This window comes from Manis pentadactyla, chromosome 10, assembly GCF_030020395.1.
Source record: "Manis pentadactyla isolate mManPen7 chromosome 10, mManPen7.hap1, whole genome shotgun sequence".
Classification (NCBI taxonomy): Eukaryota; Metazoa; Chordata; class Mammalia; order Pholidota; family Manidae; genus Manis; species Manis pentadactyla.
The window spans coordinates 105,468,378-105,484,385 of NC_080028.1; the positions used below are offsets into that span (position 1 = coordinate 105,468,378).

General features: G+C 42.0%; 2 protein-coding genes across 3 annotated transcripts in view; one reads left to right on the forward strand and one right to left on the reverse strand.

Moving 5' to 3' along the window:
* Positions 1–8,004, reverse strand: part of PFKM (phosphofructokinase, muscle) — a 36,854-nt gene extending 28,850 nt beyond the window's left edge. Inside the window, exons 1-2 of the mRNA XM_036904730.2 lie at positions 7,914–8,004; positions 7,179–7,301 (exon numbers count right to left, since the gene is read on the reverse strand). Coding sequence (XP_036760625.2) covers positions 7,179–7,301; positions 7,914–7,995 — 205 coding nt within the window. The 5' untranslated portion in view covers positions 7,996–8,004. The remainder of the gene's footprint in view (positions 1–7,178; positions 7,302–7,913) is intronic.
* Positions 8,005–8,942: 938 nt separating this feature from the next.
* The window catches only part of SENP1 (SUMO specific peptidase 1), a 56,210-nt gene continuing 49,144 nt past the window's right edge, over positions 8,943–16,008 (forward strand). Inside the window, exon 1 of one of the 2 annotated variants that reach the window (XM_036904739.2) lies at positions 8,943–9,277. The gene's annotated coding sequence lies outside the window, so the exon portion shown is untranslated. Of the gene's footprint in view, positions 9,278–14,047; positions 15,843–16,008 lie in introns of those variants that run through there. The other variant, XM_057487501.1, reaches the window with a different exon arrangement.

Consider the following 16,008-nt stretch of genomic DNA (forward strand, 5'->3'; position numbering starts at 1 on the left):
GGAATAGGAAAAGCTGGAAAATCTCCCCACACATCCTGAGGTTTCTAATTCCAACCGTGAGGCTGAAGCCTGAACTGTGAGAAGCAGTCCATCCTTTCCCCCTTCTGCCCACTATCAACTCCTGTATCTTCACTGAAAGTACTCTAAGTGAATTATTACATGAATGAGTCTACCTTAGTTATTGAAGGCATGGAAATGTCACTGCTACTCATAGCCTTATCCCAAGACACTTGGTTATTTCTATCTTTTTTTCTGTCCAGGGATCATATTCAGGAGCTCCTGGAAAACTATATGAGCACAAATCAAGAAAATATTATCTCAAAAGATACCTAGGAACCTTCATTTGGGGGTGAGAGTCTCTGAAAAGAAGAATTTTCTCAGAAGTACTTAGTCCTCGCCTATGGTCATCTTAGTGCAATCCCTAAACTAAAGATGTTATTTTCTGAGCGTTAAACTACTAAAAACCAACACAAAATGAAGAGTAGTTAATAAAGAAATACAACATATTAAGAAATGGTTGTAAATGTCTTCCTGATAAAAATTGTAAGAAACCCCTATTCATTATTAATTTATTCACACATTCAACAAATATTTGAGGACTCATTATGTGCCAGCCACTGTGCAGGTACTGAGATATCATAAGCTCTCAAAATCTAGAGGGTCTATCAAAGGTTTATAGGAAATTTACATTTCACTGGACCTGGGATATAATAATTGAAGAAATCAATAACCCAATGAATGATTATACTGTATCAAATTCTTATGTTATGAATATGTGAGTTGAGGGTAAATGGAGTAAACCAAAAATAGGACCTGCATAGTAAGAATTTGGCAGTGTTTATTTAGTATTGTTTGAGAGAAAGATACAGGTGGATACAAATATTCCAGCATTAGAGAGATAAATAGCATGATGAAACAGTGATAGATCTTTAAAAATGGATTTTCTTTCATTTTAATTCTGGGCTCCAAAACCATACATTTTACTTTTCCCTAGTTTTCTCTTTAAAATTTTAAGTACGGTTTCCCAGGAACCTTAACAAATTGGAAGGGGTACTTTAGCTAGTTATGACTTACTTATTTTATGAATCAACATTTGGATGTATCATTTGATGGTGGACTGATGATAGGAGAGAATGTTTGAGATCAGGGCAGCAGACAATATGGCCTATGTCCAATCCTTATCTCTCTAATGGGGGAGCTGAGAAGTACCCCTCAGGGCAGGGTGTTGGTGCATGAAGTCCACAGGTAAACAGTATGGTGAGTACAGAAGGGAGAGTTGAAGAAGGTGTCTAAACAGTACCATACAAGCTAGGGTGCCTAAGAAAAGTATCAGAACTGAAGTGCACAGCTCAGCAGAGTTAATGACCAGGAATCACAAAAGCAAAGCAGCAAGTTAGATAATCAAAGAAACGGTGCAAGCAAATTATTGAAGCAACCAAACTAAGCCAGTGGCTGAATTTGCACTCATTCCAAGATTGTTTTCATTGCTAGAATGGTTTAATGGGGCCAGACCCTTCCTCAAGAGCAGAAAGCTGAAATGTCCTGGGCTTGCACTGGAAAAGAATCTGGGGCCATCTGACAGGCTTCTCAAGGGGGCTGATGTCCATTCTAGTGACTCAAGTAGAGGAATTAGATAGGGTACTTCTGGAAATCCAGATTTTGTCCAAAATATTATCAGCTTTCTTCAGTTGCTGAGATTGGTAGCTTGAATTCAGGGTTTAGGGAACTTGGCAGGAAGTGAAAGGAAGGACTGGACCCATAAGAAGGTCAGTTGGACCCAGAGGGCTATGTGGTTAAAGTCTACTATTTCTTCTATCTTATACTACCTGGTGATGGTCTTCCTGTTTTCAGCATGTCCAATAAAATTAATGTCCACAAAGGAGAGCCATATGATATCTCACCTTATATGTCATATCCCTTACCAGGCAATGAAAGACATATTCTTTACATTGATCCTCAGAGTCCAGGAAAGCACTTAGAAGGTCCTCTTAGACTTCTCAGAGCTTTCCAGGTATCAGTCAGCTATTGAAGTGTTGAAGTCCAGGAAAATAGTAGGAGCAAAAATCATATTAAAGAAGGCATTCTGGGGGAGAGAAACATAAGATGATGTTTAAAGAGAATATTATGAAGCAGCTAGATAAGAAGAGCACTGATGTATTTTAAAGCACCTGATCATATGCTCTTACCGTTGTCCCTATTAAGTAGTAGACAGATAAATGAAGATGTAGGGAGCTTTGGACAGTACCCTCCAAACCAGCCATTACTGCCAGGAAGCTGAGTAGTTTATGAAGACAGAAGATCTCTTTGACAATGATTACTGAAAACTGGCATAGATGGGGGCAATAAAGAAGATGTTTTATGTCATATCCACAAATACATGCACCTCACTAGCATGCGTCATGACTATGGAAGAGGTGCAGATCTCCGTTTGGACCACCGTGGTAAGAAGGTGAAGATGATGCCCACGATGTTAGTGACAGTGTGTACCATGGCAGTTAGGGGTGGGAAGTAGGAACGGCAGGCATCCTGGTGTGACCCTCACTAGGAGAACAGGAAATAGCATACCATAGGTTTCAGGTATTTAGTCAACAAATAGTGAGCACCTATTACATGTTAGGCACTGTTCTAGACTCAAGGGGATCCAGGATTAGAGGGAAAAAAACCTGTCTGCCCTCATGGAGCTTACTTTTAGTGAGGGAAGCAGATAATGAACAAATTAGTCAAGGAGTGATCAGTCAGGAGAAACAAAGCAGGGCAAAGAAGTAGAGCGGCCATGGTAAGGAACCCTGCTGAGATGACATTCTAAGAAAAGAGGTCTGAACAAATGAGAGAAAAAACCTTGCTACCATTTGGACAAACAGACTTCAGGCAGGAAACACAGCAAATGCAAAGGTTCTGAGACAGGAACAAGTTAGGAGTATCAAACCAGAGATTTCACCAAGATTTGAACTAAGATTGGAACTGTAAACGGGCTACAGTTACCTGCTGGGCTGATGCTGTGAAACATATGCAAACACCACTTAGGTGTGGGCCTCTCTCTGGGTTAAAACAAGTGATTATCTGGCTCTCTCACTTCTGCACAATCCTTGGACTTCACTTAGTCATTATCTCATCAATATACTGTTTTTGAATGTAAGTGCCATACAGACAGACCCCTGGGCATAGGCATGAAACCACTGCCCCCCCTGGAAAATTACCTTTAGTTCTAGCTGGAACAGGGTGACCCTGAAGACACAGCAGCCTCCATTGGCCACTAACATTAAAGTTTCTGACACAGGGCACTGGCTTAAGACAATGGTTCTTGGTTCCAGTCCAGCCAGTTCAACATCACCAGGATACTTGTCAGAAATGCAAGTGCTTGGGTCCTGCCTGGGACCTACTGCATCAGAAAATTTGGGGGTGGGAAACAGCAATGTGGGTTAACAAGTCCTCCAAGGGATTCAGATGCATGGTAAAGTTTGAGAACCATTGTTCTGAGTTGTGGGGTCTAAGAACACCATCACTTGAGGAAGAAATCTGCATGCCTCAAAGGCCCAGACGGCTCCTATGGAGTCAGTTCTGCCAATTAAGACCAACTTGTTGAGAATACTAGCTGAGGGAAGAGGTTACAGGTAATAAGACAACCCTTACTGCAGCGTGAAGGCACCACTTCCAAGGTTCAATTAGGGCAGAGGACACTTCAACTGAGGTACAAGGCCTCAAGCTTGATCACATAAACTTTTCCTTTCCCTAAAGAAGTAAGCTCTTAGGGATAACAGAGCAGAGAAGACAAATAATCATTGTATAAGACAATCCCAGGGCTCTTCCACTTCAGATCTGCTAACACTTAATCAAGGGTAATGTGGAAGGCTTAGCTGTTTAGTAAGTACATGGTCCAAAAAATATATCTTTAGGTTCTAAAATACATTTCCCTGGGTTAACTGAGATGTGGTTTAATAGGGGCCACCCAGAGTAGGGTGGCCCAAGAGGATATATGAGATCATCTCTACTAATCAGTGGAAAATGAGAAAAGTGTTCCACAAGTCCACTGGTACCCTTGTATGTCTGACGGAAAGATGAGCATCCCTAAGGCTGTTTTCCCACTCGGTGACCTTCCCGACTCAGGTGATGTTACGAGCTCAGTGAGTTTCAGCTCTAGTAAAACTCGTGTTCTCTGGAGCTGATCCTGGAAGTCAGTGATGAATGGTGACTAGGCTGCGATGGATGTAGTCCCAACAGAGACAGAATTCCCACTGATTTCCCTTCACCTAGAGTGCAGGCTCTTGGATCACTGTAACACAGCATCTGCTGATGGAGACTCTAGTCTCTGTTACAGAAAACAAGGATACTGTTTGAAGGGAACTTGGGCTGTGGGGAGCATCACCTTCACATATCAGTTGCACTCACAGTGTGGGGTAACCTTGCATTCTGGTCTGCATAACCACCCGTGTAACCTTTTCTTACAAAGGTTGGGAGCCTAGGTGACAGCCCTTGCTATGTCCCAATGCAGGACCAAATGGTTTCCTTATGTTGGGAATTGATCCTCTCTATGCCAGAAACACACACACACATCCACAGCCTGTATCCTCATGACAAGCAGAGCTGTCTATACTAAAAGGCAGGGAGTTGCAAAAAATAGCAACGGCAGCAGCTTCCTGCCAGGTCTGAGACTAGAAACAAAATGTTCTGGTTTTTCTTGAGGACCAGAACACAACTCCATATATATCTCACTAGAGCAAGGGGCGGAACATCCTGCGGGGAGTCTATGTATTTTTCGGGCTGGCAGCAGCTGGAGGACATTAGGCCGGGGCGTTGGAGTGTTCTGGCATCAGTGGCTCTGGGCTCATCTCTGCCAACCATGCTATTTGATAGCATGCATCCCTCGCTGTGCCCAACAGGGCTGCATTGCCCAGATGCGAGGGATGGAGCGAGGCAGTGGCATTATCCATCCCACCACAACAGGGAGCCACTCTCACCCCCTCCACGCCATCCTCAGCCCAAAATGATCTTTTGAAAACACAAACATGATCCTGTCACTCATCAGGGGTCTCCCATAGCTCAGGAGTGCTAAAACCTAGAAGTCATGCGCTTATACTATTTCTGTAGCTCACTCTTGAGCTTCCCTTCTCCTCACTCAAGTTGTGCTGGCTTTTCTACTCTTCCAATGAGCCAAATTCTTCCTCATTTCAGAGGCTACTGCCCCTTTGCAGAAAGCTTTTCTTCCCACTTTGTCTAGCTAATGCATACTCATCTCTCAAATCTCCCTGAGAAAGGATTTTTCTGACTTCTCAGGCTAGATTAGATCTCCCATTTAACACTCTGATTACATGGTATTATTTTCCTTCATTGTACTAGTACCAGTCTAATTATCTAGCCATGTGTATGTGATTACTGTCTTACTTTCACATGCAAACTTCATGAGGGTGGGCTATGTACCTGTTTTGTTTCACTTTATTCCCAGTGCCAAGTACAGTACCTGACATAGTATGTGCTCAACAAATTTTCTAGGCAGGAACAAAAAGAAGAAGGTAAGGTGGAAGGAAGAAGTGGAGGGAGGAAGGAAATGAGGAAAGGCAGGGAGAAAGGTAGATAAACGAGGAATGGAGGTCCCAATGTGGCTAATTAGGAACATACTTGATTCTTCATCTCTAGTGGGCAAGCTGGAAGGGTTAAATGTAGTAGCTCTTACCTGAGGCCTCAATGCTTAAAGGAAGAAGTTGAACATCAGAATTTTATCCATGAAATAATGCCGAGTTCAAACCACAGAAGCAGGTCCAAGTGGGTCACCATAGCAAAGGGGGTCTGATGTGAGTATTAGGTACAGAGAAAAATGAGAGTGGGAAAAGCAAGGAAAATGAAGGCAAGTAGGAAATAATCTATATGAATTCAAGAAACTGTAGGACAAGCCCATCCACTGGGCTTTTTTCTTATACCTAGGAGCTTTTTATGCTTGGGCAAAGTGTGATTAAAGGGACATGGGCCACACACAGTTGCCATAATATATAGATACATATATTGTGCCAATGGTTTAATAAATTGTATATAAACCATTTTCTGGTGAGTCTGTTTAACTCTGGGTACAATAATGATACTGAATTAAGTTAGAGTTTATGCCATTTTGAACCTTAGAACTGGATCCCGGCCAACATGTTGGAGCTCAGTGAAGCTAGGCCTAAGCAGCCAGCCAGCACCTCCTTCTCCTGAACCTCTATGGCATCCTCTTTTGAAATTCAACATTTGGAACCAAAATTATCAAGCTCTTAACTTACACTCTGTCTCATACCATTCCCCTTCTTGATTATCAGCTCCTGATTGACAGGGGAGGTATCTAGGTCATTTTCTCATCTACTTAGTCTAGCACAGTGACTTCAAAAAGTAACTGCTTAGAAATTATTGAATAAATAATGCTATATATTTCATAGGTGCTGGGAACAATTACTCTAACAAATTTGTTAACTTCTTATGGAAAACCTTTTTAGACCTGAATTCCTTCTGAAAATATAAGGAGTTGGACTAGATAATCTCTAAGGCATTTCCAAACCATGAACTATTGGGACAATGACAAATTATGTCATATATACAAACATTTATTTATTTTAATGTCTCTATCATTCTTAGTATTTATTGGGCACATAGTGGGAACTCAATAAATGTTTATAGTGAACTGACTCCAAGATAGATGTATTTAATTCAAGAAAAAACAGAGATGTGTTTCTGAGTTTCACATAAATTACTTATGAATTGAACACTACTTTAAATACAAAAGATGCATTTGTTATTAAATGGATTCCTAAGGCAATAGTTTTTACAATATTTGGAATCACTTTGTAATATAATTACTCCTTAACTTAATCCATTTAAGTTTCATATTTTTACATATCAAGGTTGCTGATAATAGGATAAATCAATTGGTAACTTACAGTTATGAGGGCCAATGACTTACTATTGTAACTAAAATCAAGTTATTTTTCATAGAACTGTCCCTTTTCCTACAGTTTTCCCAGATTATCTCCTACTCTCTCTCAAAGTCTATCTTTCTCTCTCTCTCTCTCTCACACACACACACACACACACACTTTTTCCCCTAAGTCTTAACTCGCATTTCACATTTGGTAGGTCTATCCTCATCTATAATGCTGCACATCAACTTTTCCAATACACCTTTCTGCATTCCTCCCCCATTTAACAAAATGCCTCACCATTTTGGAAAACAGGTATGCCTCCCACGGTGTCTGGATCATTCACAGTATCTAGACTCTTCAAGGTTTCTGTGTCAGGTGGTGGCTTTTGTATGAGCATGCTGGATGCTGAAGCTTCCCCAACTAAGAAGCAATATCTCTAGATTAGCATCAAGGTGGGTTTCACGAATGGGAGTGTTCCTTATTCTCTTTCATTTTCTCTATGACTTTCTGCTGCCCAGGGCCTTTTTCCATAAATCCAGTGAAAAATCAGAGAAGTGGGATTCTTCTCAACTATCTTACCTCAGAAGATTCTACTCCTTTGACATAAAGTGGGGGAAAGCAAAAATGTAATTAGATACTTTGAGACCCAGGTGGAAGAGAAAGATATTTTTCTTTGGAACACTATCTTACAGGTTTTAAGAATATTGATTACAATGGCAACAGGGACTTCCACAGATGAGCCCAGAAAGGTTGAAATAATCAACTATACAATGTGCTATATATCTTATTCTCCTAAAACTCCCAAATTCTCCTTGTCCGCCTGGGCCTATTGCCACATATTAGGCCAAAATCTCACCTGGTACTTGTACAAAAAAAGACATTACTGAATGACAAATATTTTATCATAGTGGGGATGCAATAAACAAAACCCCTAAAGCCTGCATTTACACTAATAAGTCTCATTTCCTTTACGCAGACTCCCTGCAAGACAACCCATTCTGTCACTGGACTAGGATCAGGAGACAATGGTACCTGTTGTCTGAGGAGTCCCGACTAATTGGCGAGACTGAATCATACACATGGAAAATTCCAGATGTAATTCTTCTTTATGCATGGCTGTCTCCTAAAAATAGAGACAGAGTTTAATCCAAATGAAACAGATCAGTGGAATGATTAACATGGACAAAACTGACACAGACCAGACATGCTCAATACTAGGCCTTAGTACCTGACAGTATAAAATATCAGCATATGAAGTGATAGAAATGATCTACTTTTATGCATTTGACAGGGCAAGATCCCCTGAACTCAGAAAGCATCTCCTTTCCCAGGAGCCTACAGAGGATTTGCTTGTCAAAGTCTGAGCCCAGAATGTGGCTGTCCTCGCGGTAGAGTGCCTACGCAGGAGCGTTTCTTCAAGCCTTCTAGACAGGGCCTGTGTCAGAGGCCCACCAAGTTGAGAGGCTTGGTACAAAGTTTTAATGACAAACATTTATTCTCAAAAAGTATGGCACAGATTACAGAATAAACAATTCCAGCCCAGTAAAACCACCAGGGCCATTTAGTTCTTCAGAAAGCACACTACTGGGTCCGTTCATATTTTTACTCAGAAAGGTAGATCTCTGGTGGAGCCCCTTTCCCCACCCCATAGCTTTGCCCACACCTCTGCCCGCGTTTCACTCTTCCCGAGTTCTATAAGGTTCTGTTTCCAGAGTCCAATCTAAGCCAATCCTAAACTTTTTCTTCTTTCCCCAAATGTCCAGTCAAGCACGATGTGGCTCACAGAGCACAGGGCAGCAAGTTCAGAAACTTGTTTCCTAGCCCCAGGTGTGCCATGCACTTTATAATTTTGGTAAATGTTAGACTAAAATATCTCCAATAACCTCTACAAGCACTAACGTTCTATGATTCTAAAAAATTCACGATATAACTTGAGCGGGATTTAGCTCTCCAGTTTCCGCAGATCTTCGGCCACCGCTAACGGCTGCCATGGAAACCAGAGACCAAGCAGAAATGGCCAAGCGGAACCAGAAGGCGGCGGGTAAGGGGCTCGAGGGAACAGAGAAAAGCGAAGGACGGAAGGCGCACTAACAGTATTCCGAAAACGAAAAATGGCCCAAAATGAAAGGGGAAAAGGAAAATTTTGACTACAGCCTTGGACGCTTCCTTGGCTTCTCGGGCCTCACCACACTGCGCAGGCGTTCCGTAGGTCCTCAACTCTGCTCTTTGACCTTCCGCCCTGCCCCCACCCCCCGCAACCCCCCTGCTCCCGGCCTCCGCGGCCGCCCGGCGGCTCTTCCGGTGTTGTGGAGGCGGTTCCGGTTCGCGGCGGTTCCCGAGTTTTGCGTTCCGCGCCCGGCCGGAAACCCCTTCGCTTAGCAGCCGGTTCCGGTTCGGTGAGTGGCGGCGGGAAGCTGGGGGAGGGGTGAGGATGGAGGGAGCCTGGGCCAGGAGGCAGCGCCGGGCCGGGCCGGGCCTGGGCCGGGCTGGGCGGGCGCGGGAACGGCCGTGGGGACGGCGCTCTCCCTCTGCCCCGCCCCCTGGGACCACCTCCCCTCCCCCTGCGGTCCGCCGGCCGCCGTCCGGCCGGGCGCCGGGAGTCGGGCCTCGCGAGGCCGTCACTCAGTCCCCCTCCTCCCGGGCGGGGAGAGGCATCTCCCTGGCCCCTCGCAGGCCCGCCTCGGCGTCCGGCGCTCCTTGTGGGGAAAGCCGTTTGGGATTTCGGGGCTTTCCCACCAGCGCGGGGTCTTCTCTCCGGGGAAAGCTGTTTTCTCCGGGAAGCTCGGCTTCCTGTTGCACCTGCTTCACCTCCCGCTTCCTTTGAGAATGACTGGTATTTCTCGGCTGCTTCTGCGTCTCACGTAAACATTTCTCCAACTCTCTCACTCGGTGGTATTTCCCTGACATGTGATACATCGCTAGTGCCACCACCAGAAACGGCTGGACCCTTCTGCCCAGGTCATGAAAATCCCCTTACCGGCCACAGTTTGCTTACCTGACTCACCGTCTCTTTCTCGGTGCACGCTAACGTGATGTCTCTGAATATATGCCCAGTTTCTCTTGAGCTTGGTGGTTTCTGTTTATCGGTGCCTAAGCAGTATTACCACTATCTTGTTGGCAATAACTTACTCCTCTATCACTTTCAACTCAGCCTTGCTAAAGTCATTTCACTTAAGGTTTGGTGCACTCACTGGGGTGGTGATGATTCTTACATAATTTATATAAAGCCTTCTACCAACTATCTGACTTAGGGTTCTTGATCTAAGTAAATGTTCTGGATGCATAGATCTCATCATTTCCGAAGTCATTACTTTTATAATTTGCGTTAATTCATGCTGAGAGACATTACACTGAATTGGAAATTAGTTACAGTGAAGCCTTAAGTATCTCTTTAAGCACGATCCCTTAACTTCTTTCAGTTTAGAAATTCCCTTTTTGCCCTCGAATCCCATCTTGGAAGCCTCAATAGTTTTGTTGAATGAAATCGACACAGCTATGGTATTAAGAAAGAGTTTTAGGATTATAACCAGGGAAGGTTAGCAGTCAGAAAGTTCTGAGTGGTTCTGTAGCTCTTCATCTGGAGACAGCATATATGCCTTTTACAGCAGGGATGTGTGCAGGAAAGAGGTGACACTAAGCAGTACATCAAGCAGTGTGTCAAGGATGCCTTTAGGTAGTGTCTTAAAAGAACAGACCATGCACATGTGGGTGCCCTGTATGCGTGAGAGGCAACAAGGGTTAGGATTGTTACTCTCCTAAAGGATTCTAGCAAAGACATGAGAACCAGACTCCCATTCAGTTTTGTTCTCTTTGAACATTCAGAGCTGTTTCCCTTCTCAGGTTTGTATCAGGGGCTGTGACAGTCTCGCTGACACAGGTGAGAATGGCTGTATGGCATCTTCACAGCCCAGCATGAGTTGTCCTGGCTACCTCAGGGCCTCTACAGCTTGCATAGCTCTCTATGCCTGTGCGACCACCATGGGGGACCATAAAGACTGCATTTTATTTCACATATTCCCTATTATAATATCAGCCTTCAGTTGCACATCACAACCATATGTTGATGTCAGGGACGATGTTTGTTGAGTCGGCAGTTTTCTTCTGGTCTCACTTCCTTATTTATCAAAAAACATTCCTTCTGAATCATTTCTGACCTTCTAGCTTACATGATTCCAACTTTTTCCTGCCTTTGTCTCCTCTGGCATCCAGAATAGTGCCCAATTCTACAAGGAAAAGTAAATTCAGGTTACAGTAGTGGGTATCATTTTAATGATATCAATATGTGTAGAAGAATTAAAAAGGCAAGAAAACCATCTAGTATAGTCTGAACAAATATTAGCATATTTTGCTAGCCTGAAATAATAGGTTATTTGAATTCCAGAGGTTATGCCCCTTATCAGTGGCCTGGGAGATAGAGATGAGGGCAATATCTTTCAGGCCAATATCAGAGTAAAGGCAAGAAAGAGAAGAAAGGATTTTATATCTAGTTTAAGTATGAAGTCTTGATTTCTTGTCTTGGGTAGAAGCAGTATATACATCAATGTCAGCATCTCTTCCCTGTTACGCTGATCCAGAGGTCTTCCGTTGTTGTGCAAGACCAGCTGTCAGCTGGAGCTATCTTCAGTTGTATGTCCAAGGCTCAGTGCTTCTAGTTTTGCAGCAATGTCATGGTCAGGAGCACTTGGTAAGGTCCTCTTCAATGGGGCTCAAGAATTGTTTTCCTCTGATGATGTTCTCAGACTACCCCATCATAAGACTCTCGACTGTGATCATTAGAGTCCTCTGATTTGGAATCTGGGAAGCTTCTTTAACCTGTTTGTGATAGGCTGAAGCTTGAGACAACAAGGGATAGGAAAGGCTGTATTCCAATACACATTGTTCTATCAGTTATTATCTCCTATGCAGTGAGTTTATGTTTCCAAAGAGGGGTACTGTGAATAGTCAGCAGGGCCAGAGGCAGCACCTTAGGTCAGGGGAGTTCAGTACAGAGATTTTAAGTTTGAGGCGAAGATGTTTGGAAGGGTTACATTAGGCTCATATGATTGCCCTGTAGAGTGGGTGCCCTGGGGATTACAGATTACAAAAGGTATACCCCAAATGGGAAATGCATTTTCTAACAATCTTTGCTACTGTGAAGGCATTAACCATGTGGCAGGGGAAGTCTCCAACACACCCAGAAAACATACGTACAATCATAAGAATATATTGATAACCTGTGGCAGTTGAATGAAGTCCACCTGCAGGTGTTCAAAGGGTGGAGAGCTGGGAGGTAAAACAGGATTTGCCAGGGAGCTGGGAAGAACAGGCAGCCATATTGGGTTTCCCACAGTCCTGTCTGTCTGTTGATTTTACAACCATTATTAGCCCCCCTTAATTTCTGCAATTCAGGAGCATACTGTTGCCATGTTACAAGGACATGTCATAAGTCTGGCTATGAGAGGCCAGTTTTTGCAGAAGCAGAGTGGACCTCATATATATCATAACCTTTACTTTGTTATTGCTGCCTTAGCATGAAAGTCAGCTAGGGCATTTCCCTGAAACTCGGGTTCAGTCCATTTAGTGTGAGTCTTAATTTTTTATGACTGAAGGTAAAATAATTACAAATGATAACATTATTTGATCTCGAAGATATATCAGATCTCCAGGAATTTATCAAGAAGGTTTTAAAACATTTGGTCAAATAGGATCACAGGTCATTGTGAAACAATATTGAGTTATTTATTTAACCAAAATGACAAAGATTTCATAGGCAAGTAGAAAGGTTACATAGTTGCTAGCAATACTTGGCTCCTTTAATAGGGAAGACTTTGTAATTTTTCATAGTGTTCAAAGACTTGATAAAGATAATGTGGAGCACAGGGTGGAGAGCTGGGAGGTAAAACAGGCCTGTTTCAATGCCCTTCATTCAAATTCTAGGACTTAGAGTCTTTGTCTTCCAGGCAGATTTCATTAAAGGCAAAGAAACTTTGTTTATTTTTTCTTACTTAGATGAGACCACTAGTTTAAGAAAATTTTGTCCTTTTAGCAGATGAAAGAGAATTAAGCTCCAATTTTACGTAAGTACGTTATCGATATTAAAGCTTATTTTTAAAATCCTTATAACAAATTCACTCATTCTTACCCAGCTTGATCATATATTAAAGTTTCTTTTTTGTTGTTTAAGATTCCTTTTGTACAAACGTTTTACAGCTTTCTTTTTACGTCCTATGTTTTCCCTCTTTAAATAGCCAGCTTCTCTTTAGGACAAAATTGCTTTCTTTTTCCTCAATAAAAATGTCTTTCCATTCCTCATACCTTCTTTTACCAAAAAGCACACATCTAATTTTTCTTGCGTACAGAGATGTTTGCATTATTATTTCTAGTAGCTTTAACTACATATATTAATTAGAATCCTTAACTTTTAGAAACCTTAATTTTCAGTAACCACTATTAGTAGGCAGTTGTAAACTGTTGTATCAGCACTCTTTAGACTAACAAATTTATGAATACATTTCATAATTTCTGGAAAAGTGTTTCTTCAGAGTGTAGTCTATCAGTAGAGCATAAAACATGTTTATTAACAGACCTAAATTTATCTTTAGTTTCTCTGTAATAAGGAGACCAAAAACAGGTAAACCTATATTCAGTGATTAATGTTTCATTGTTTCATCTTACTTTGAAATGATAACTTTAAGGTTTCAGGTAATTAAAAATCTCAAGCTATTTTTATCCACTTATACCGTAACACATAATTACCACTAAAAGTTCACCTAAAAAAACATATCTACTTAACTTTCTTATTGTTAATAATCATGTTTAGATTACCTATAAGAAACTTCATAAGGCATTAGTCATTTTTCTTGATAAATTTTGTAACAGATAACATGAACTTACTCTTAGTAAACCTAGGTAGAATAAAGGTATATTTAATGCTGGGAATTCTAAAGATACATCTATTTTATTAAACCAACAAATTTAAGTTAGCCTTTGTATTTGTTTTGACAAGTAATGTTATAGAAGCTATGGGCTAGATTTTGGGCAAGGGCACTTATATAGCTATTTGTATTTTTAAAATGCATCTTCTTCTCCTTCTTTTTCTTTTTCCTTAAGTTTTAGGAATTAAGGATGATCTTGATAAGAGTTCCCAGTAAGGTTTGGGGACTAGTAAAGGTAGGTGGGCTTTGACCTGTGTCTAGACTTGTATTTCCCGTTTTGCAAAGATCTATAAAATTAGGACAGTTCTCAAACCCTCAAAGATCTGAGTTGTAAATAATGACATAGATTGATCCATTTATTCAACTACATTGTTCTCAATTTGTTTATTTCCCCCAGGGTATATAGTTCTAATTTTAGGAAAGAAGACCTTTAAAAACAAAAATTCCTATCAGGTTCTAAATATCAGCTTCCAATCTGGCCAAGTTATGACAGAGCTATTTAAAAAAAATTTTTTTTTTAATGTTTTGTCAGTTTTCAGCCAGACAAACAGTAAATATTTTTGGCAGTATTGAATAACACCCCTTGGGTGTAGGAGGGGTCCCCAGAAGAGGGTACAAAAGCTATTACTTGCCCAGTTTCCAGAGCCATTCCAACGATAGCTGAATGAGAGGACCAACAACAACTTGTGTGTCCCAGGCAGGCAGAAAGCCATGCCTAGTGCCTGCTGGTAGAACAGGGCAAGCAGAACAAGCACAGGCAGCTATTACTGGGAGAAAAACAGTCAATAACCAATAGGTCTGGTTTTGGAAAGGAAGAGGAAACGTGAAATTTTATTTCCCCTTCTTGACTGCACATTACAGAGATTCAGAAGAGCTGCTTCTAGTCAAAATTTTTACCCTTTGCAAGGCTTCTGCCAATTTTTCAGAGTCCTTTCTATAGGCGTCAGTATCTATTAGCCTCCCTTCGCTGTTCAAGTAACACAGTTCTCCCAGCTTATCTAGAGTCACCAAAGCCTTCATCATTTGCCTACCCCCACCCCTTCCACATCCCTCCCGGGCTAGGGAGAAGCTACTGGGTTGGTCTTGATGTGATAAATGCATGCATCCCCAGTTCCATCAACTCTGGGAGGGGTACTTGGGAGTGTCCGTACGGCGGTTAACTTGGTGGAGGGTTGTTGGGCCCTGTAGTTTTTAGAGTGGATCACTAGGAATGAGTACTCAAAGGAGGATGGAGGGGAGCAGTCAGTCTAACCATTTTTGTTTTAGGTACATCATATCTTTAATTTCTCATTAGCCTGTTAGGGTGAAACTTTTAATAGAGCTACTCTGAAATTTTGAAGACTTGCTTTTAGGTACTCTGCTTAAACGGTTTTACCTAATTGGAATATTCCCCTTAGTGGCCATAGTTATTTTAGGTTATAATTCCCCTGAGGTGTGGCAACAGTTTGGTAGGACCCTAGCTACAGATGGTAGTTTAACCCACATTTCTATTCAGCCATAGGGTCTCCAACCTGATGGTTATTAAGCCAAGTTCTCAGGACACAAAACAAGCTTAGTAAGATTTTGCCATTTTTGCTAGTCACAGCTTCTGGAACCGTAGTTTTTAGTGCTGAAAGTTGGCGCAATTGCCTTCTTAAAATTTAAAGATTATTTCCCCCTTTTGGATACTTCTAAATGCCAATCAAGATATGCATCCCAATCAGGTTGTTTAATCTCATAGCTGGCTTTCTCTAATTGCTGATGCAAGAATATAGTTTGGGCACACTGAAAGTGCCCCATCTTGGCCATTTCAGAGAGAGAGCTCCTTTAATTCTTCCCAGTGTCTTAACATCTGAGGCGCTCATTATTATTTGAAATTCTCTTCTCCATCTTTTATTATGGAGGAAACATCACTTGTCAAAGAGGGTGCCAACAACTACTGAGTAAACATGGGGACTGTCAACCAAAAATGGGAGCCCTGAGACCCAGGAAAAGACTCACCCTGCCACAGCTGGAGCTCTGGGGGCCCCTGCTGGCACCAAGGTGCCAAGTCCTCACATTGTTCCAGGTGAGCGCAGGCTGCCTGTTCTGGGTCCCTTCACAGTTGCCAAGAATTGTTGACTGAAATCAGCACAGCTATGGTATTAAGAAAGGTAAAGTTTTTATAGACTCAAATTTAGGATTATAACCAGGGTGGTTAGTCAGTCAAAAGTTCTGAGTGGTTCTGTAGCTCT